This window comes from Cebus imitator, unplaced genomic scaffold (genome assembly GCF_001604975.1).
Source record: "Cebus imitator isolate Cc_AM_T3 unplaced genomic scaffold, Cebus_imitator-1.0 Scaffold8, whole genome shotgun sequence".
Taxonomy (NCBI): Eukaryota; Metazoa; Chordata; class Mammalia; order Primates; family Cebidae; genus Cebus; species Cebus imitator.
The window spans coordinates 811214-831544 of record NW_016107323.1 but is presented as its reverse complement, the minus strand read 5'-3'; the positions used below and the strand labels follow the sequence as shown (position 1 = coordinate 831544).

The following is a 20331-nucleotide window of genomic DNA, read 5'->3' as shown; positions in this document are numbered from 1 at the left end:
CCCTGAGCCCAGAAGGTCGAGGCTGCCATGAGCCAAGATCGTGCCATTGTATTCCAGCCTGGGCAACACAACAAGACTCTCTTAAGAAAAGTTTTATATATATATATATAAATATATATATATATTTATATTTTTTATATAAAATATATATATTTTTTATATTATATATATATATTTTATATATATTTCCCTACCCCCACCTGGGGCTACTGAGGCCCAGAGAAGGTAGGTAATTTGCTGAAAATGTTTTGTTCTGACACCATCTTTTCTTTGAAATGCTGTTGCAAGCCAAGCTCCCACAGAGCAGAAAGATTAGTTTGAGTGTTCATCTTTAGTGCATTTAATGGTAGTCCTGATTTTTAGATCAGTGAGATGGATCTCTTTGGTCTGTGGACAATGGCTCTCCATTTTGGGGTCCTTGGTCTTACTTCATGGATCCTACGAGCCCTCTAATCATGCCCAGTACCCTCTCCTCCTGTGGTCACTGATTGTAGGTTCTCCTGGGAACACTGGCCCAGTCACTGGCTGCCCTTGTTTCCTATCGTAAAGCATGAGGAGATGGCTGGAAGCAGGCAGTCTGAGACTGAGCCCAGCCCTGATGAGTTAGGCTATGTCCTTGGCCTTGGTAGGCCTCAGTTTCTTCATCTAAAAAGTGGATATGGAAGTGACCTTATACAGTTACATGAGGACTTAGTCCTTCTAACAAGTATTCATGGAGCACCTGTCATGTGTCATCCTATCTGAGGGCTGGGGAGACAATAGTCAAGGCAGAGAAAATCCTTTCCCTTATCGAACTTACATTCTATGGCCTGAATGAAATGTCCTTGTAAAAGGCTCAGTACAGTGCCTAGTACAAAGTACACACTCAAGAAATGTTAGCTGCTGTTTTTGTTGTTGTTGTTGTTATCACTATTAGCTCAGTTTTGTGATCAGTCAGCACCAAACCTTTCTCCAGATGGGGCTTCCTCTTCATTGGACATGACTTGTAGAATGTTGACTTGACTAAGTGCAAGATGCAAATTGACTCTATGTTAATTTGGCTCACTGGGTGATCACCAGGCAGGCTTAGCTCACTATGTCCATGAAGAAGAGTAAAGAGTGTCTCATTTGTGTAGCTCATACTCTTAAACTGTTCCAGATACAAACAGAGATAATAATACCAGCTCACATCAGCATAGAATTGTCCATGTACAGACCACAGGTCTAAATGCTTCACAAATATTAACTCATTTCATGATCACAATGAATCTACATGGTTGATGCTACTACCATCTCCATTTTATAGATGAGGAAACTGAGTCCCAGAGAGGAAAGTAACTTCTTTAAGGTTATACAAGTGAGTGACAAACCAGGCTTTAGATTCAGGCAAGGTGGTCCAGCCCCCGTGCTTTTAACCATGACTGTGGCCTTCAGCTTAAGGCCTCACCCCTCTAACACCTGCTTTGAGGCCACCCCTCCCTGCCCGAGACAAACCAAGCAGACGTGGTACATACCATCAGGAAGTTTGTGAGTGAGGGGAGGGACATCAGGACCTGCAGCAGGTTGCCACTGCACGAGAAGCCATCTCCCACATAGCCCACCTTGCAGGTGCAGTTCACATCTGCAGGGCAGAAGCACACAGGGTCCCACACAAGTAGGGGAGGGGCCAGGGCTGCCCTGCTCCCACTAGGAGAGTGACTGGCCAGGCTGAGGATTGCTTAGCAGCTGCATGGCCTGGAACCTGAAGTGTAGCTGGGGCAGTTACCTTTCATCCGATAGCAGAAGACATCCCACATTTCACTCTTGTTGGGTCTAGGTCCATAGTCCACTATCCCAACCACACCAGAGCCACAGTTTTGGGAGGCGAAGGCTGTGGGGTAGGCAACTTGCCCACTCTCCAGCCAGCCTGCGGAGCACAGGTGGTACTTGGCCTGCAGGGATACAGACGATACAGACATGGCCACGGGTCAGCTGCAACTTCATGTGTTGTGGCATCATTTAGTTAATGTCTGACTCCCCATTAGACCATAAAACCCATAGAGTAAGTCTCATTTTGCCTATTGTACCTCTGTGCCTGGCACACAGTAGGTGGTCATTAGATGTTTATTGATTGATTGAGCCCCTGGGTGAACAAAAGTGTCCTCTCTTTCTTGTAGTGCTCAGGTTCTTCATACTCATTTTCTATTCTTTCTGCTGTTGAGAAAGAATTTGCTGTCATCCATTTACCCTAGGTGCACGTTTTTCTGCTAATGGGTTGACAGAACTCTGATTGACGACAGAATTCTAATTTTTTTTTTTTTTTTTGAGGTGGAGTCTCACTGTGTCACCCAGGCTGAGGGGCAGTGGCATGATCTTGGCTCACTGCAACCTCCACCTTCTGGGTTTAAGCAATTCTCCCATCTCAGCCTCCTGGGTATTTGGGATTACAGGCATGCACCACCACGTGCAGCTAATTTTTGTATTTTTAGTAGAGACGAAGTTTCACCATGTTGGCCAGGCTGGTCTCAAACTCCAGACCTCAAGTGATCCACTCACCTTGGCCTCCCAAAGTGGTGGAATTACACGCATGAACCACCCTGCCTGGCCTAGAACATTAATTCATAATAATATCATCACCTTCATCATCATCATCATTACTGTCATCCTCACCATCATCACCACCACCATCATCGTCGTAATACTTGCTGAGAGCTTATCTGGGTCAGGTTCTCTTGCAAGAGCTTTTCATGTGTACCTTTAACCCTCAATCAACCCTATGAGTTGGGAACTTTTAAAATCCTTATACAATTGAGAAAATTGAGGCAAAGAGAGGTAACTTGCTCAAAGTTACACAGCTGGCAAATGGCAGAGCTGTCATTAAACCCAGTGGTCTACTATTTCAGATCTATTAATCATCTTAAAAACTGAGTTCCTACTGTGTGCCATATTACATTTAGTCCTTCCACAAACATTCCAGGTAAAACAGAGGTTTTAGTGGCTTGATCAAGGCCATACAACCAGCAAGCAGGAGAGCAGAGATTCAGACTCTCCATGAGTCTGATTCCTGGCATCAAAGACTTTGTTCCTTGGCAAAGAAATACCAGGTCTGAAAAAGATTTGTTAGTGATGGAAGTTGGAGAAGGGGCTTTAAAATCATGCCTGCTAGGCATTCATCTCCTCTGCTCCCAGTGATAAACCACCAACCTGGAACTCCAACCTGCTAACTTTTCCAAATGGGTAGGACTTCTAGTTTTAGAGGCTAAGAGAGCAGCAACTGACAAAGAGCTCCATTTCCTTCCTGCCGGGTCTGAAAGCTTGTGCAATCTCTATTGTTTCTTTTCACAGTCCTTCCAGCCACAGAGAACCCCAGCTATTCCAGGGAAACACCACTGCTTTGTGGGTTCAGGGACATCCGCCCTAGACTTGTGGTTATTGTTGTCTTTCTGGTTTGAAGCTGCGAGGTAGGCACTTCAGTCTCTGCCTCTGCCTTGGCAGTTGAATGTCATGGTTGAAATAGACTTTTAAGAGTCAGGTCTACACTTAAATAATTGATCTGCCACCTCTTGGCTGGGTGACATCAGGCACAGTACTTAAACTTTCTAAGCCTCAGTTTTCCTATTTGTAAAATGGAAAGAGTACCATCTGCCCGGCCTTCAGAGATGTTGTGAGGAGGGACAATAATATCAACGAAGCGCCCTGCACAGTCCCTGACACATAATAGACATCCAATAAATGGACATGGTGACTTTATCATTGTTCTGGGAGCTATCTACACTCCTCTGCATGAAGGCAACAGCTCAAGTCTCCCGCATCTTAAGAAGGGGCTGCACTTCCGCCTCTGCAGACTCTGCCTGCACAGGATCCGCTAACGGAGGACCCACCTTCTGGGCATAGGAGAGCTGGCTGTAGGTTGCCATGGTTGCAGATTCGTTGGCACAGGCCTCTCTGGCTTTGTCAAAGGTCAGCTTGTACTGGCCCAGTGGGGAGCGTAGATGGAACACCCCAACAGTGGTATCTGGATGAAGAAGGAGAGGAATCGCCAGGTCAGCCCACATGATTGGCAGTGTTTCCAACAAAGGACTGTGAAGACTTGAAAAACGAAGGCCAGCTATATCCCAGGGTGTCTTCAGAAGCCACTTCTTCAAGTTATGTTAAAGTACATCATTTAAAATATTTCTTTCTTTTCTAATATTAGCATATGTTCATTGTAGAAATTATGGCGATACAGAAAAGTAAAAAAAAATTAACAAAAACCACTTATAATTCTATTCTCCAGAAATAATCATTACTCCATGGCTAACATTTTGGTGTATTTCCTTCTAGAATTTTACTTTATTTTTTGGTAAATTTTTATTTTGATATAATTTGACATTCTTTTCCATCTTCTTTTCTATTCATTCATGTTATATAATAAATGTGGTAGCATACTACTGATATAGTTTTTAGAAATCTTTTCAAAACTGAACATTAAATCATAATTACATCCCAATATTATAAATTTTCTCTGGTAAGATGATTTTCTTCTCCTCCCCATATTTATAATTGAAAAATTTTTGTGAACTTTACAGCTATAAAAAATACATTAAAGTGAGTTTCTGCCTAGGGACCTGTGTGTTTTCTGACCCCTGCTGTGCCTTTAAAAAAAAGTCTTAAAAATTCATTTCTCCCTAAGATTCTGAAAGACTTTAATCCTTTGTTCATGGCTGATATCTTTCCTAACCAAACAATTCAGTGCAGAGACCAGCAAAAAGTTCAGGAACCAAGTCACATTTTTATATTGTTAAGTTCATTGTATAATGCCACAAAAAGGATTCTTTCTACACCAAAGAAGATAAAGTTTTTCTTGTTTGAACATATTTCAGTAGTACAATGCATAAGTCAAATGATCTTGGCCATATCTGAAATGCAAACAGCAATTTAACCGCTTGGAGCAGTACCAAAAAGTGTTCCTTGTCTCTTTATTGAGACAACAAAATACTTGATAATGAATTTGAGTAGATGCATATCAATAGATTTTCTCATCATTTCCTATTAGATAGATATGTTATTTCCAATTTTCTATGATGTTAAATAACACTGGAATGGGCATGCTTATCTTTATTCAATTCTCAGATTATTTCTGTAGGATGGGGTCCTAGAAATGGAACCATCAAGTCTCAGTATGAGTTATTTTAAGGCTCTCTGCTGCATGCATTACCAAATCGGTTGCCGTGAAGGCAGTCTGCCCTCCTATGAACCGTGTAAGAGCAGGCGCTTGCTCCTGAATGTGGGATGGTTCTGTAACTGTGCCTGCAGGGAAAGCTGGGGCATTCTCCCAAGCTAATGGTAACCACACAGCTATAACAGAAGGCAGGTCCAACATGATGCTCAGTCACTTGGTATCACTGCCAACATTTTCTTGGCATTCATAAGAAAACAGAAGAGAAAAGCCCGTAGGAGAAGCCGGACCACGCTTTATGAGCTGGGTAGATTTCCACCTGTAAGTGGGCTTTGGGAGCAGGCGGGACTGGCTGAATGAATTGTATCCTAAAGAAAAAACCAAGCTCTTCTTGACTTCATACTCCCAGGGGCAAATAACTTCCAAATCAGCTGTTCCCAGCTGTGAATTTCTGTCCCCATCCTAAGTGGCAACTGACCATAAAATCTGCTTGGAAGTGACCCCTATACGTAGACCATAGAATGTCCCCAACCAAGCTTTCAAACCTCTTGTCATCTTCCCTTCCCAAGTGCTTTAACCCAACACCACCACTGCATTTGGTCTCAGGATGGAAACTTCATGTCGTGGCTGAGCCTTTTCGTTTCTCTATTCTGTGTCCGTTGTTAGTTCTTTCAATCTCATCTCACTCCTCAGTACAGACCCTGCCACGAGGGGGTCACAGCCTTCATGTCTCTTCCTCATGGCTTCGTCTTTCTCAGCTGACCCTTGATCATTCTTTCCTGGCCAGGCTATCCCTGTCGGCAGAAATGCCTTCTAGCTCCTCTATGTTTAGCCTAATTCAAGCCTCAAGGAAGTCTCCACCAGAGACCACATCTGTCAAACAAAACCATTCCTGGAGATACCGAATACCTACTGATCAGCCATGATGTGCAGCACCCTGAGTCACTTTCTGAACCACTGAAGTCTCTCTGCCTTGGCTGGGGACTATGTGGGTCCATTCTGGCCTCCTCCATTGGGTTTCAAGATGTCCTATTGCCCATACCTTTGCATTTCTATGTGGCTTTTCACTTTCCTCAGCCTCCCAAGTAGCTGGGATTATAGGTGCATGGCCACCACACCAGGCTAATTTTTTATATTTTTAGTAGAGTTGGGGTTTTGCCATGTTGGCCAGGCTGGTCTCAAACTCCTGACCTCAAGTGATCCACCTGCCTCGGCCTGCCAAAGTGTTGGGATTACAGTGATGAGCCACCGCGCCTGGACTGTTTTTGTTTTCTTCTTTCCCTTAAGGGTCCCTTCCCCATGCCTGAGGAGAAGGGTGGTTTGGGCCATAGGCCCTGGTCACACTGACCTTGGAAGTGGAGGTCGACACAGTTGGCGTCCGCATGGCACTGCCCGTTGTCCTGTAGGCAGCGGTCAATGGGCAGCTGCTCCGGCTCACAGTTCAGCCCGTCTCCCACATAGTGACTTTTACACTGACACTTGTGCTTGCCCTGTGGAGGGAGGGTGGGAAGAGATGAGAAAGGTCCTTCTCTAGGACGCCAGCATGCCCAAGTGCCCACAGAACCAGCTTCCAGCCTAGGAGGTGTTCAGATGGACCAAGAGACTGTGCCTCTTCTGTCCAGTGGGAATAACTGCTATGTCCTGCTTTTATCCAGGCTTACGATGAAACCTCATCCTTTACATCTCAGGTCAAATGCAGCTTCCTCAGAGACAGCCTCCCTGACCACCCTACATAAGTAGCTTTTCCATTCCCTTCTATCACACTGGTTTGATTTATGTTCTTCACAGGGCTCCGCATGCTCTCTGAAAAAATTCTGCGCATTCATTTCTGTACCATGCAATGCCCCCACCCTCTACTTGTACACAGGCTCTGGGACAGCAGGGACTCTGTCTTTCTGTTGCTGTGTCCCTGGGACCTGCAAGAGCACATAGTAGGTACTCAATAACCACTGGTTGAATCAGTGAATGATTTCCTTTAATCCCCATAACAACTCTATGACGTCTGTGTAATTATGAGGCCCACTTTACAAATGAGAAAACTGGGGCCCAGAGAGAGTAATAGCCAGCTCCACATCACACAGCTTGTCCGTCCAGGAGGTAAGGTGCAAAGGTAGTCAGACTCTAGAACCACATTTGTAACCAGGAATGGACATTATCTTGCATCATGTTCCCTTCCCACCAGATAAGGGGGCACTGATGTCATTCTAGAAATACCTGTGTAAGGGCCCAAACCTGCACTTTTCATGCCGTGTCTTACCAGCTTTTTGTTTTAATATGCCTTTTATTTGGGATAATTTTAGATGGATAGAAGGGTAGCAAAGAGAGAACTCTCCTATATTCTCCACCACTTTCCCCTGATGTTCAACATAACTATAGCACATTTATCAAAGCTGAGAAATTAATGCTGGTATATTACTGTTAACTAAGCAACACACTTAAGAATTTCACCAGCTCTTCCGCAGACATCCTTTATCTGCCTAGGGGACCACATTGCATTTAGTACAGTGATTTTTAACAAGAAACAGGCTGTGCTAGAAGAAATTCTTAGGGAGAGCCCAGGAGGTAAGCAAGTCTGGGAAGTGCAGAGGCAAGGAGGCGTGAAGCCCAAGGGGCTGCTCCCAAATTTCCCTGGGGAAGAGCTACTCACCGGGCCCGTCATCTTGCAGGTGGCATGCTCGTGACACCCTCCATTAAGGCCGTCTGCGCAGGGGTCTATCTCTGTGCAGCTGCGCCCATCCCCTTTGTATCCCTTCTGGCAGCTGCATGAGACCTTCGTGCCCGTCTGGGAGCATTTGGCCACCTTTGCACAGCCCCCGTTGTCCTGTTTGCAGAAATCCACAACTGCAAGAGCAGAGGAGAGAAGGCTCAATTTACCACCTTCTGTGGAACTAGGACTTCAGGACATGGTATGGGTCACCCCAGCACCATTGGTGCTGGGTGAGTTAATGGCCCCTATGTGTTCATGCCTTCTCGCCCCATGCCCTATGGCCTCTGTACTGGCCTTTGCAACATGAACATTTTTGGGACACCCTCATAGACGAAGCCTGATGACATCTGTCCACTTTTGCCCCCTTCGTCATATACCTCTAGGCTTGACTTTGGTATTAACAGAATAAGTTTGAATTAATATTAGGACTGTGTTTGTTTGTATGTGTGTATGTGTGTGTGTGTGTGTGTGTATGTAGAGTTAGTGCAATATTGAGCACCCTGTGAGACAGACATTGTTATTCCCATTCTGTAGATGAACAAACTGAGACTCAGCTTAACTGACCTGACAAAGGTAAAACAGCTAGAATGTGGCAGGGCTGAGATATACACCCAGGTTGGTTTGGCTCCAAAGTCCATGCTTTCCCCACTGTGCTGCCTTTTAGAACCTTTGTTTTTTAAGATCCCCCAAATATGGACCCAACAATAGATTAGCTCCAGCCTCAGGAGTAGCTGAAAAGGTCTGCATTTATGCAGCCATTTGAGACCCTGGAAGAATAAACACAAGGATGAGAAGCCTCATTCTAAGGATGGGAGGGTAGGAAGAGAGAATCTAGGTCTCTGTTACCATTGTTGAATGTTGACTCACTCCCGGAATGCCTTGTAGCTGCTAAAAGAACAGGTATAGCAAGATCTAATTTTTGCAAAGTATATCTCTCTATGTGAATATCCATAAAAAATGTTAGAAAGTATGTGTGGCTGAGATTGCTAATTTTCCTTCAATACCTACTCTTTTTTTTTTTTTTTCTTATTCAGAGCCTCGTTCTGTTGCTCAGGCTGGAGTACAGTGGCCTGATCTCAGCTCACTGCAACCTCTGCCTCCCGGGTTCAAGTGATTCTCCAGCCTTAGCCTCCTGAGTAGCTGGGATTACAGGTGCCTGCCACTATGCCTGGCTAATTTTGTATTTTTAGTAGAGATGGGGTTTCGCCATGTTGGCCAGGCTGGTTTCAAACTCCTGTCCTCAAGTGATCTGCCTACCTTGCCCTCCCAAAGCGGTAGGATTACAGCCATGAGCTACCGTGCCCAGCTTATCTTTTTTTTTTTCTATAATAATTGATTTTCAGGTGGGCTCATGGGTTGCCCAATAAAAGACTACATTTCCCAGGCTCCCTTGCAGCTAGGCATGACCGAAGAGATTCCAGCCAATAGGATGGGAACAGAAGTGATTTTGGCAAATTCCTAGTTTGCGTTCTTAAAGGGAAGGAGGTTTGCCTCCTTCCTCTCCTTCCATCCTGCTGTCCCAGACGGGTTTGTGGTACTGGCCACCTCAGGCAAGGTGAGTGAATGATGGCAGAGTCACAAGATGAAAGGAGTTCAGGCCCCCAAATGACCTTTCAGAGTGAAACTGTTAGCCCTGGATGCCGCCAACCTGCTATGTAGACAATAGAAAGCATCTGCCTTATTTATGCTGCTGTTCATTTGGGTCTCTGGGCTGAGCCTATATCCTAACTACCGCAGATAGATGTTGCCACATTCACAGTGGTTCTCACCTGGTGGTGAGAGTATGTTTAGGTTTAACTTAAAAAAAATAGTGTTGTGTATTTTCTGATTTTTTGAAGGCTGGGTTACTTGTAGAGTTAGAAAAACACTCTAAAATTAGCTGGGCATGGTGGTGCATGCCTATAAAACCAGCTACTTGGGAGGCTGAGGCAGGAGAACTGCTTGAATCTGGGAGGTGAAGGTTGTAGTGAGCCAAGATCGTGCCATTGCACTTCATCCTGGGTGACAAGAGTGAAACTCCATCTCAAAAAAAAAAAAAAAAAAAAAGAAAGAGAGAAAGAAAAACACTCTAAAGTGCATCCCAGTTTGCAAAACAATTTTGAAATCCTGACCTGGAAAGTGAGCAGATCAAGCAGGAGCACACCCATTAAGGAAACTGAGTCACAGAGAGGTTAGGTGCTGCTGAAGTGGCCCAGACAGGAAGGAGGGCCAGGATGAAGCCCAGGCACCATGAGCAAGTCCTGCTCCTGTCCCACACCACACTGCTGTTTCACCTGTGCACAAAGGTGGCTCACCTGTGCATGTGATTCCGTCACCTTCATAATCCAGGTTACATTCACACGTGTTGTTCTCTTTACAGGTGGCATGAACAGAACAAGGAGGCGTACACACTACAGGCAAAACTGCAAAGAAAGGGGCCACTTTCATCCTGCACCCATGGTGTGAAGAGTTAAAACCCAGCTAAGGAGACTTCCCAAGACTCTGGACCACTGCTGTGTTCACAAGCGCCCTCTGCAGCAGGAAGATGGGGTGATTTGCTAAGATCTTCTCCAGCCTTGCAGATTCTGGGATTCTAGAATTACTCTTTTATAGTAACACATGATCTCTGCAATGGCATTGAGATTCATATGAGAAAAATGTTTTTTAGGGGATATCAATTGACACTTTATATCACAAAACTTATTAGCAGGAATGAACTTGGCCTCTCTGGCTCTAAAGACAGGGGTTCCAGCTGGAGATGGTTAAACTGGAAGAGAAATTCCACAGCCTTCTGAAAGCACCACTGAGCTAGGGAGACATCTGGAGCTTTGATGTTGACTGGGGCTGCAGTGCATGCAGGCAGCAGGAAGCACTGGTGTTTAGGGGAGGCAGCAAGAGGAGGGAGGTGGGAGGAGGGAGGAGAAAGGAGGGAGGAGGGAGGAGGCAGGAGCAGCAAGGAGCAGGAGGAACTCAAGTTAGCCATACTGTTGCAAGCTGTGAAACTTCAGGTTGCTAAAGCCCACAGGAAGGGCCTCGCCATGCCCTCTGACCCCAGGGAGGATGAAATGACAGTCATTCACGTAGGATAATTCAACCAGTGCATTTCAGACCTACCAGAACACAGGGCTTTGGGTATAAAGGAGACTTCAGAAAAGTAGCAGTTTAGTAAGGATTGAGCTATGACAATGATGATAATGGTGACAGTGATAATGGCAGCTGCTTGTTTTGGGCATCTGCATACACTGGGAACTTCAAAACCATGCGCTCTGACCCTCCCAGCAATTCTTTCCTTGCAGATTGTGTAGCATGTAGTTCTTTTTAAGGATGAGCAAGTCAAGGCTCAGAAAGCATGGAATATCTAAGGCCATTCATCTAGTAAGCAGCAGAACCAGGGGTCAGACCCTGGTCTTCGGCCTCCAAAGACTGCATTTTACATGAAACTACTCAGCCTCTGTGTCAGTACCCAACTGGGCCCCAAAACCACCAAGACGAGGCAGTCCTTGCCTGAGCCTGGGATTCTGTGCTTGAGGTGGGTCCTATAATCACACAGGATGGCATGCTAGTTTCATAGGTTTTGAGTTAAATCTTTTCTTCTAGTTTTACTATAAGTCTCCATCCTCCTAAGGTCCAGGGCTACAGATCCAAATCATCTTTACCACGTGGAAACCGGAACACCTGCTTTGTCACTTTTTTCAGATGTCCCTCAGACCCCCAGCCTCACTTGTATGCTCTCGGCAGTCCACTGCAGCCCTGGGCTTCCAGCAGCTGGCCACTCCCATGACAGACCTGCCTGAGTGTCACACAAGGGGCCTGTCCACCCCGTTTCGCAGAAGCATTGCCCAGAGCCCGTGATGCCATCATCGCACTGTCCATGGTCCGAGCAGCGGCAGGCTGTAAACAAATTAGGATACGATCAGTAATCAGAGGTCGAGACTCAGTCCACCAGCTCCCCGACCCCTTGTTGGCTGTGCATTTTCAGTTGTGGGAGGTACCCATGCTTATGTCACAGTCACTCATTCATTCATTGAAACATCCAAAAAATAACTTATTCAGGGAATATCACAGGCCAGGCCCTGCTAAGCAATGAGGTTACAGGGAAAAACATAATAGAGAAAGTTCCTGTTCTCACGGGGCTTACAGCCTCAGAGTGCCCAGCTACTGAACATGTAATTATAAATATGATGAACGTTATAATCACAGTAGAGAGGGTCATGGGGTATGCATTTTGGGGAGATAATCTCATCTGGGGCTTCCTAATGGAGAAATCTATTTAAAATTTTGGCTGGGTGTGGTGGCTCATGCCTATAATCCCAGCACTTTGGGAGGCTGAGGTGGGCGGATTGCTTGAGGCCAGAAATTCAAGATCAGCCTGGGTAACATGGTGCAACCCCGTATCTATAAAACAACAACAAAAAGGCCAAACAAAAATTAGCTGGGTGTTGTGGTACATGCCTTTAGTCCCACCTACTCAGGAGGCTGAGATGGGAGGACTGCTTGAGCCCAAGAGGTTGAGGCTGCAGTCAGCTGTGATCACACCCCAGCCTGGGTGACAGGATGAGACCTTGTCTTAAAAAAAAAAAAAAAAAAAAAAAAAAAAAAGGGAAAATTGTGGCCAGGTGCAGCGGATCATGTAATCCCAGTGCTTTGGGAGGCTGAAGCAGGAAGATCGCTTGAGGCCAGGAGTTTGAGACCGGCCTGGGGAACACAGGGAGACCCAATCTCTACAAAAAATTAAAAAAATAAAAAATTAATTAGGTATGGAGGCATGTGCCTGTGGTCCTAGCTACTCAGGAGGCTAAGGTGGGAGGATTGCCTGAGCCCAGGAATTTGAGGCTGCAGTGAGTCATGATTGAGCCACTGTATTTCAGTCTGGGTAATAGAGATTTTGTCCAAAAAAAAATAAAAAAGGTAACATTAAAAAATACATACCACGCCAGGTGTGGTGGCTCACACTATAAGCCCAGCACTTTGGGAGGCCAAGGTGGGTGGATGACCTGAGGTCAGGAGTTCGAGACCAGCCTGGCCAACATGGTGAAGCCCCGTCTCTACCAAAAATACAAAAGTTAGCTGGATGTGGTGGTGGGTGCTTATAATGCCAGCTACTCAGGAGGCTGAGGCAGGAGAATCGCTTGAATGCTGAAGGCAGAGGTTGCAATGAGCTGAGATTGTGCCACTGCACTCTTGCCTGGGCAACAAGAGCGAAACTCTGTCTCAAAAAAAAATGTACTAATTTCACCACTTGTCACCATCTCCAGCACTACTGCGCTGTCACCATTAGCTCCGGCCTAAATTGTTACATCATCTTCCCCAAGGGGCCCTGCTTCTGTGCCTGCTCCCCTACAGACACCCTCACCAGAGCCATCCTTTCTAACCTCTTCCCAACACCCCTCTGTTCACAACGCTTTGCTGGCCTCCTGTCACACGTACAGCCTTTCATTGGCCAAGAAGATCTGGCCCCTGGTGACCTTCAGATTGCATTCTCTTCCTCTCTGCCTCCTCTTTGCCCACTCTGCTCAGCCACTCTGGTTGTCTTGCTGTTGCTGACACACCAAGCCGGCTCCTGTCCTGGAGCCTTTGCACTTGCCCCTCCTGCCTCCAGGAGAGCAGTTCCTCTGGTCTGCACGGTCTACTAGCTATACATGGCTATTTAATTAAAATTAAACATTTGGTTCCTCAGCCACACATTTTGGGTGCCCGATGGCCACATGTGGCTGTGGCTACCACACTGGCCAGTGGTGTCATGGAGTGTTTCCCGCACTGCCGAAAGTTTGGTTGGCCTGGTCTTCATACCTCATGCCTGGCCCACTCGTGTCCGCCAGGTCTCCACTCAAATATTCCCTATGTGAGGGGTCTTCTAAAACAATGTCTCCTTTCATTCTTGAACCTTCTACCTGGTTCTTTGCTTTTATATCCTTTATAACTATTTTTTAGAAAAATTTGTTTCTGTAACAAAGGCTGAGGCCTTTTGAGAGCTGGGATTTTGTCCCTGTCGGTCCCCAAACCACAAACCCCTAGACATTAGAAAAATTCAGCTGGGTACGGTGGCTTATGCCCATAATTTCAGCACTTTGGGAGGCTGAGGTGGGTAGATCACCTGAGGTCAGGAGTTCGAGACTAGCCTGACCAACATGGAGAAACCCCATCTCTACTAAAAATGCAAAATTAACTGGGTGTGGGAGTGCATGCCTGTAATCCCAGCGACTCGGGAGGCTGAGGCAGGAGAATCGCTTGAACCCAGGAGGTGGAGGTTGAAGTGAGCTGAGATTGTACCATCGCCCTCCAGCCTGGGCAACAAGAGCAAACTTTGTCTCAAAAAAAAAAAAAGAAAAAGAAAAAGAAAAATTCCTGGCTCTTGAGCAAATCACTTAAGCTCTTTGTACCTTGGTTTCTTCATCTGCTAATTGCGGATAAAAACAGTACCTATCTCAAAGGGTGGGTAAGAGGACTAAACTGCAAAACACATGTGCCTGGCACATAATAGGCACTCAATCAATGTCAGCATTTAGCATTAGTAAGGACTCAGCAAATCCACATTAGTTGAATGACTGAATGAACATTGTTCAGCCACATCTTGCCTTGGTGGCTGCTGGGGACAAGTTTCACTTCTAGAGGCGAAGCTTTTTCAGCGGAAACTGGGAAAACATCCAAGGAGGAAATAAGCACACAGGCCAGGCAGATGAGAGGTGTGTGGCTGGAGAAAGGACAAGAAGGATGCCTCCAGGTCAGGCAGATGGCATGGAGGAGGACAGGGAGCACACAGTCAAAAAACAAGTTAGAGACGGGAGAGCGGTGCCACATACGCAGACAATCAGGCCCGAATCTCCCCGGCAAGCACATCTCACACGCCGTCCCGTTGAAGCCGGTGTTGCATTTACACTCTCCGGTGCCCCAGTACTGATCCTGGCAGACACCCCGGTTATTACACGGGGCCTCTGCTCCTCCAGGGCAGGCTGGAAGAGATGAAACAGCGGTGACTCGAGAGCCAAAGCCAGAGCAGCTCAGCACTTGCATAAACGAGCTGTGGCATCTGACATCTGTTAGCCCAGAGGGACCATGTGGCTCTAGGTGTCAGTGAACATTTAGGGCAAGCCACTGGCCTGTGGGACATGAACTTTATGGTATCTGGTATGATTCTGTCTTGGCAGGATGATACACTGAACTGTGCACTGTATTTGGGGGTTTGTAGGCACAGGATTTGAGGATATCTGGGCTGAGCAATGAACCAGCTCTGAGCTTTTGTTTTCTTAGCCCTAAATGATGATGATAATAACAATGATAACGTGTCTGCTTGACCTATACCACAGTGTTATTGTGAAGATCAAATGAGGCATTATAACCAAGAACATTCTGCAAATATAGAGTACTGAACAAATGTAAGAATGATACTGATTTTCATGAATGGTCCACACTTTAGTGATTAAGGGTGGAGCTGGGTGATCACGGGAGCTCTCAACCCAGAGTATTCTCAATGAGGTCATGATGCTAGTAGAAATCATGGCTTCCGGAGACAGACCAGCAGGATCTTGGGTATTTACTTCTTATCCTCTCTGTGCCTCTGTTTTCTCATTTAAAAATGGGGACCACAGGCCAGCCTTGGTGATGCATACCTGTAATCCCAACACTTTGGGAGGCCAAGGTGGATGGATTGTCTGAGCTCAGGAGTTTGAGACCAGCCTGAGCAACATGGCGAAACCCCAGCTCTACAAAAAATACAAAACTATGAGCTGAGTGTGGTGGCATGTGCCTGTAGTCCCAACTGCTTGGGAGGCTGAGGTGGGAGTATCACTTGAGCCCAGCAGGTTGAGACTGTAGTGACCTGTGGTCCTGCCACTGTACTCCAGCCTGGGTAACAGAGCAAGACTCTTTCTCCAAAAAAGTCAGAGGTGGGGGGGAGGGGTGGGGACAAAAATGGAACCTACTCCCTAGGGGTTGTTGCCCAGATTAAATATTTTGATATGTATGGGAAAAAGTACTCAATAAAACTCAATAAATGTGCCTATGTAGAACAACATATGGCAGATCAGAAGTGCTTTTTAGGCATTTGTTATGCTGCTGCTGTTGATGTATTGTTGGCTAGAAGTTAACATAGGGGTTTCGGGATGGGCCCAAATGTGCTCTGGCAAGGAGCCCATTCCTGGTAACAGAGGAAGCCAGTACTATAAGTCCTCTAGCTGGGACAGGGGTGGGCTCAGGAAATCATGGCCCATACATACTGTGTTAGTACATCACCTGCCAAGGGAGAATCATATTAAATGCATTTAAACATGTTTATCAATATCATAGATATCATGTTGCACAGCATCAAAAATGAAATATGGTGTCCTTAGCACCATCAGAAATGCCTGAGTTCTAATGGCAAGGAAAAAAGCAGACACACAATTACAACATATGCACAGTAGGATCTCAACTTGATTAAAAAAAAATATACCAAATAGGCCGGGCGCGGTGGCTCACGCCTGTAATCCCAGCACTTTGGGAGGCTGAGGCGGGTGGATCACAAGGTCAAGAGATCGAGACCATCCTGGCCAACATGCTGAAACCCCGTCTTTACTAAAAATACAAAAATTAGCTGGGCATGGTGGCATGTGCCTTGTAGCCTCAGCTACTCAGGAGGCTGAGGCAGAAGAATCACTTGAACCCAGGAGGCAGAGGTTGCAGTCAGCCATGATGACACCATTGCACTCCAGCCTGGTGACAGAGCGAAATTCCATTAAAAAAAAAAAAAGCCAAATAAAGTAGAAGGAATGATACATAACTCTTCAGAGTGACTGTTTTGGGGTCTGGGAATCATTAGTAGCAGTGTTACCCCCATCTCTCTATAATTTTGGTACATTCCAAGGCTGGACCATGAACATGAGCATATTACCACTTTTAGAGTCGGAAGGGGGGAAGAGGCGCCCTCACCCTGACAGTCTCGCCCGAAGTAGCCCTTGCAGCACTTGGAGATCTGTACGAACAGGCCGCACTGCTCCTGGCAGCCTTCCAGGTTCCTCCTGAAGCTCAGGTTGTAGAGACACTTCTGCTTCACGCCCTAAAAGAAGAGAGCAGACCATCCCTTCACTTTCCACCACAGGGACTGAGGGACTGGGGCCCTGGGGCCCTAGTGTGCGCCCTTGTGGAGGATCCCGGTACTGCCCAAATAAAAACTGGGACTTCCAACGGTAGCCAAATTTTTTTCTAAGGCAATATTTTTCCTATGAGAGTCAACGGGCCAGTGGCAGAAACATGAGGATGGGGCAGGGGGTAGATTTAGCATCTGTGGGAAGATTTCTCCCCAGTTTCAAGAGGAAGAACTTTTTGACCCTTAGAGTGCTCTGCAAATGGCATGGTTGCTTTGGGAGGGAGTGGGAAAGAGGTAGCTTCTTGTCATGGAAGGGATGTGGGGCAAGGCTCCCAAATTGTAGGCAGAGATGGTATGAGTTAGATTTTGTTTTGTACAGATATTTTTGCTATAGGTTTGACCAGCAGACTAGAAAGAACTTGACTTCGGAATAAGTAAAAACAAACAAACAAAAATCACCGGTATTTAATGAACACTTACTATGTGCCAAGCACTTAAGTATACCCACATTTTAAAATTTACTTTTTCTGGCCAGGCGTGGTGGCTTACACCTATAATCCCAGCACTTTGGAAGGCCGAGGTGGGAGGATCACGAGGTCAAAAAATCAAGACCATCCTGGTCAATGTGGTAAAACCGTCTCTACTAAAAATACAAAAATTAGCTGGGCATGGTTGTATGTTCCTGTAGTCCCAGCTACTCAGGAGGCTGAGGCAGGAAAATCCCTCAAACCTGGGAGGCAGAGGTTGCAGCGAGTGAGATCACGCCACTGCACTCCAGTCTGGTGACAGAACGAGACTCTGTCTCAAAAAAATAAAAATTCCTTTTCCTAATAGCTGCACACAGAATCCATCATTACCTCCATTTTACAGAGGCAAACCTGATAGGTCATAGGATTGCCAAAGATTATGGAATTTGACCCCATACCTGTGGACTCCAAATTTCATTGACTTAACCGTTACTCTCCATTGCACTCTGGACTTGCATTCTAGCATTCTTCTTACCAGCTGTGTAGCCTTGGGTGATTGCTTACCCTCTCTGAGACTCATTTTTCTCATAAGTGTAGGTAATAATAGCTTATTATTACCTTTGAGTATTTTAAAGAGGAATAGGGTAATGAGTACATAAGGGCACAGCACAGAAACTGGGACATGAACAGCAGCCAACAAAATACAGCTATTAATTATCTTCCAAGTCCTTCTAGGTCTACCATCCCATGACTTTTCTAGACAGTTTCTAGAACATGGGTTGACAGGTGGCCTGGGCCGAGAATATCTATCTTACTCCATTGGCTTTTTTGTTGAAAGAATGACAGAAATTACATTTACACAACATATGCAGATACACGCACTGGCACGCGCACGCGCGCACACACACACACACACACACACACACACACACACACACAGAGGTCTGACAATGAATCAGACCTGTGGCTCTCCAAACATTATCACTTCATTCTTAATTACCTTTGGTTTACTCCATTTTGGACAGCTGGGAGTATTGAAACAGCTCCCACAGTCCCCCTAGTATGCAAGAAAAGAAACACTTGAAAATCAAGAACATCAGAAAACACAAGGAAATGTTCTTAATACCTGGATAGATTAAGGGCTTAATTAATCTTAAGACACTGGCTATGATCCAGAATATGAAAGAGGCCAGGCATGGTGGTTGACACCTGTAATCCTGGCACTTTGGGAGGCCAAGGCAGGAGGATCACTTGAGGCGAGGAGTTTGAGACCAGCCTGGGCAACACAGCAAGGCTCCATCTGTAAAAAAATAGTTAGCCAGGCATGGTGGCGCATGAGCCTGTAGTCCCAGCAACTTCAGAGGCCGAAGCGAGGGGACTGCTTGCGCCCAGAAGTTCAAGCCTGCAGTGAGCTGTGATCGCACCACTAAACTCTAGCCTGGATGACAGAGCAAGACCCTATCTCAAAACAACGACAACAACAAAGCATATCAAAACAAACACACTGTAACTTTGCCACAGATAATTCAGAAAGTCTGTCTTGGACATTGGCTCTGTGGTTTTGTTCTCTGAAGGGAAAATCTGTTACACAGAGCTGGACGAGGGCAGTCTTATAGGCATATGGCAGTAGCAGTGGGACATATGGCTGCAAATGTTAGTTCCATTTTAAGTTAGATGGGATACTTTTGGCCAATCACTATTTGAGCCTTAGTTTCATAATAAATAGGGATAATAATTATTGCTGCTATTTGATCTCCAGGGGATTGTTGAGGGGAAAGGATTAACTGAAAATTATGTGTGGAGTGTAATTTAGAAATTAAGAAGACCCCTATGGTAGAAAGGACAACTGGTTTCATCTCCTGCTTTGGCTGACTGGAATCCAAAAAATTTGGGATAGTTATTGAGATTCCTAGGGGATGCCAGGTACTGATATCAACTGGTGACAAAATTTGCCATCTAAAGTCACTTTACCTCTTTGAGACTCAGTTTTTAAATCTACATGATAGAGTGGATAACCATTCCTATTAATGGATTATTGCAGGGGTAAGCTAAGCATTGAGCACAATGGCTGGCTCCAGGGCAGTACTCGGTAAAGGTGCTGGATGGATGAATGAGTGAATGTAAAAATGCCCCGCACAGTGCAGGGCCTAGGACAGAAGTTCAATGTTGTCAAATGAATGAATCATTGGGTAAGTCAATGGAAGTATGAATGGCATATCATATTAGGCTGACTCTACGAAATTGCCCTTTTCGTAGGCTCCAGAGTGTCAGACATGGCAATTTCATACGCTTTAATCTGGCAGATGTTCAACAAATGTTTTTTGAATGAAGAGTGACTGAATAGATGGATGCGTTTGAAAACGAATGGCAGTTGGCACACGGTTGGTATCCAGGAACTGTTTTCTCAATGCTAAGGGAATTAATGGGTGTGTGAGTGGGTGGGTGGATAAAGAATATTCCAGGCTGTGTGGGGCTAAGTAGATGCCTGCTGATTCTGAGTCTGAAGAACCACATCATTTGGCCCTCAGGTCTTCTGGGTCCTGGTCTTGCTGAGGAGAGTCCACACCGGACCTCAAGGGCCATTCTTTGGCTTAAGTTTCTCTTACTACACTGTTGTTTTCAGGACTGACCGAAATATTGAAGGTAGTCAAGGTGTCACAGCGGCCGCTCAGGATGGTATCCATCAGCAGACAGTCAATGCCATAGGCCACGCCCAGGTCAAACAAGAGCTCCCGCTGCACAATTCTGCACGTTTGGCCATTCAGAAAGAGGTCACCCTGAGAGAGAGAAAAAAAAGAGAGAAAAAAAATAGTCAATCTCTCATACATCTCTTCTCTCCCAGTCATATTACATGGCCAGTAACTGCAAGACTCAGGAAGAACTGAATAAAACCCCATGTATTTATATGCTTATCAAATACCCAGCATGTATTATGTGTCAGATACTATTCTAAGTGCTTTACCTGTGCAAATTGTTTTAATTCTTACAACTATCCAAGGTT

At 45.7% G+C, this 20331-nt stretch overlaps 1 protein-coding gene across 1 annotated transcript in view; it reads right to left on the bottom strand.

The window, feature by feature from the left end:
* Positions 1–20331, bottom strand: part of STAB2 (stabilin 2) — a 169233-nt gene that overhangs the window by 9929 nt on the left and 138973 nt on the right. Inside the window, exons 53-63 of the mRNA XM_017540297.2 lie at positions 19961–20107; positions 18331–18387; positions 16707–16833; positions 14603–14752; positions 11589–11693; positions 10118–10225; positions 7764–7957; positions 6465–6606; positions 3840–3973; positions 1745–1910; positions 1494–1600 (exon numbers count right to left, since the gene is read on the bottom strand). Of these exons, the coding sequence (XP_017395786.1) occupies positions 1494–1600; positions 1745–1910; positions 3840–3973; positions 6465–6606; positions 7764–7957; positions 10118–10225; positions 11589–11693; positions 14603–14752; positions 16707–16833; positions 18331–18387; positions 19961–20107 (1437 nt within the window). The remainder of the gene's footprint in view (positions 1–1493; positions 1601–1744; positions 1911–3839; positions 3974–6464; positions 6607–7763; positions 7958–10117; positions 10226–11588; positions 11694–14602; positions 14753–16706; positions 16834–18330; positions 18388–19960; positions 20108–20331) is intronic.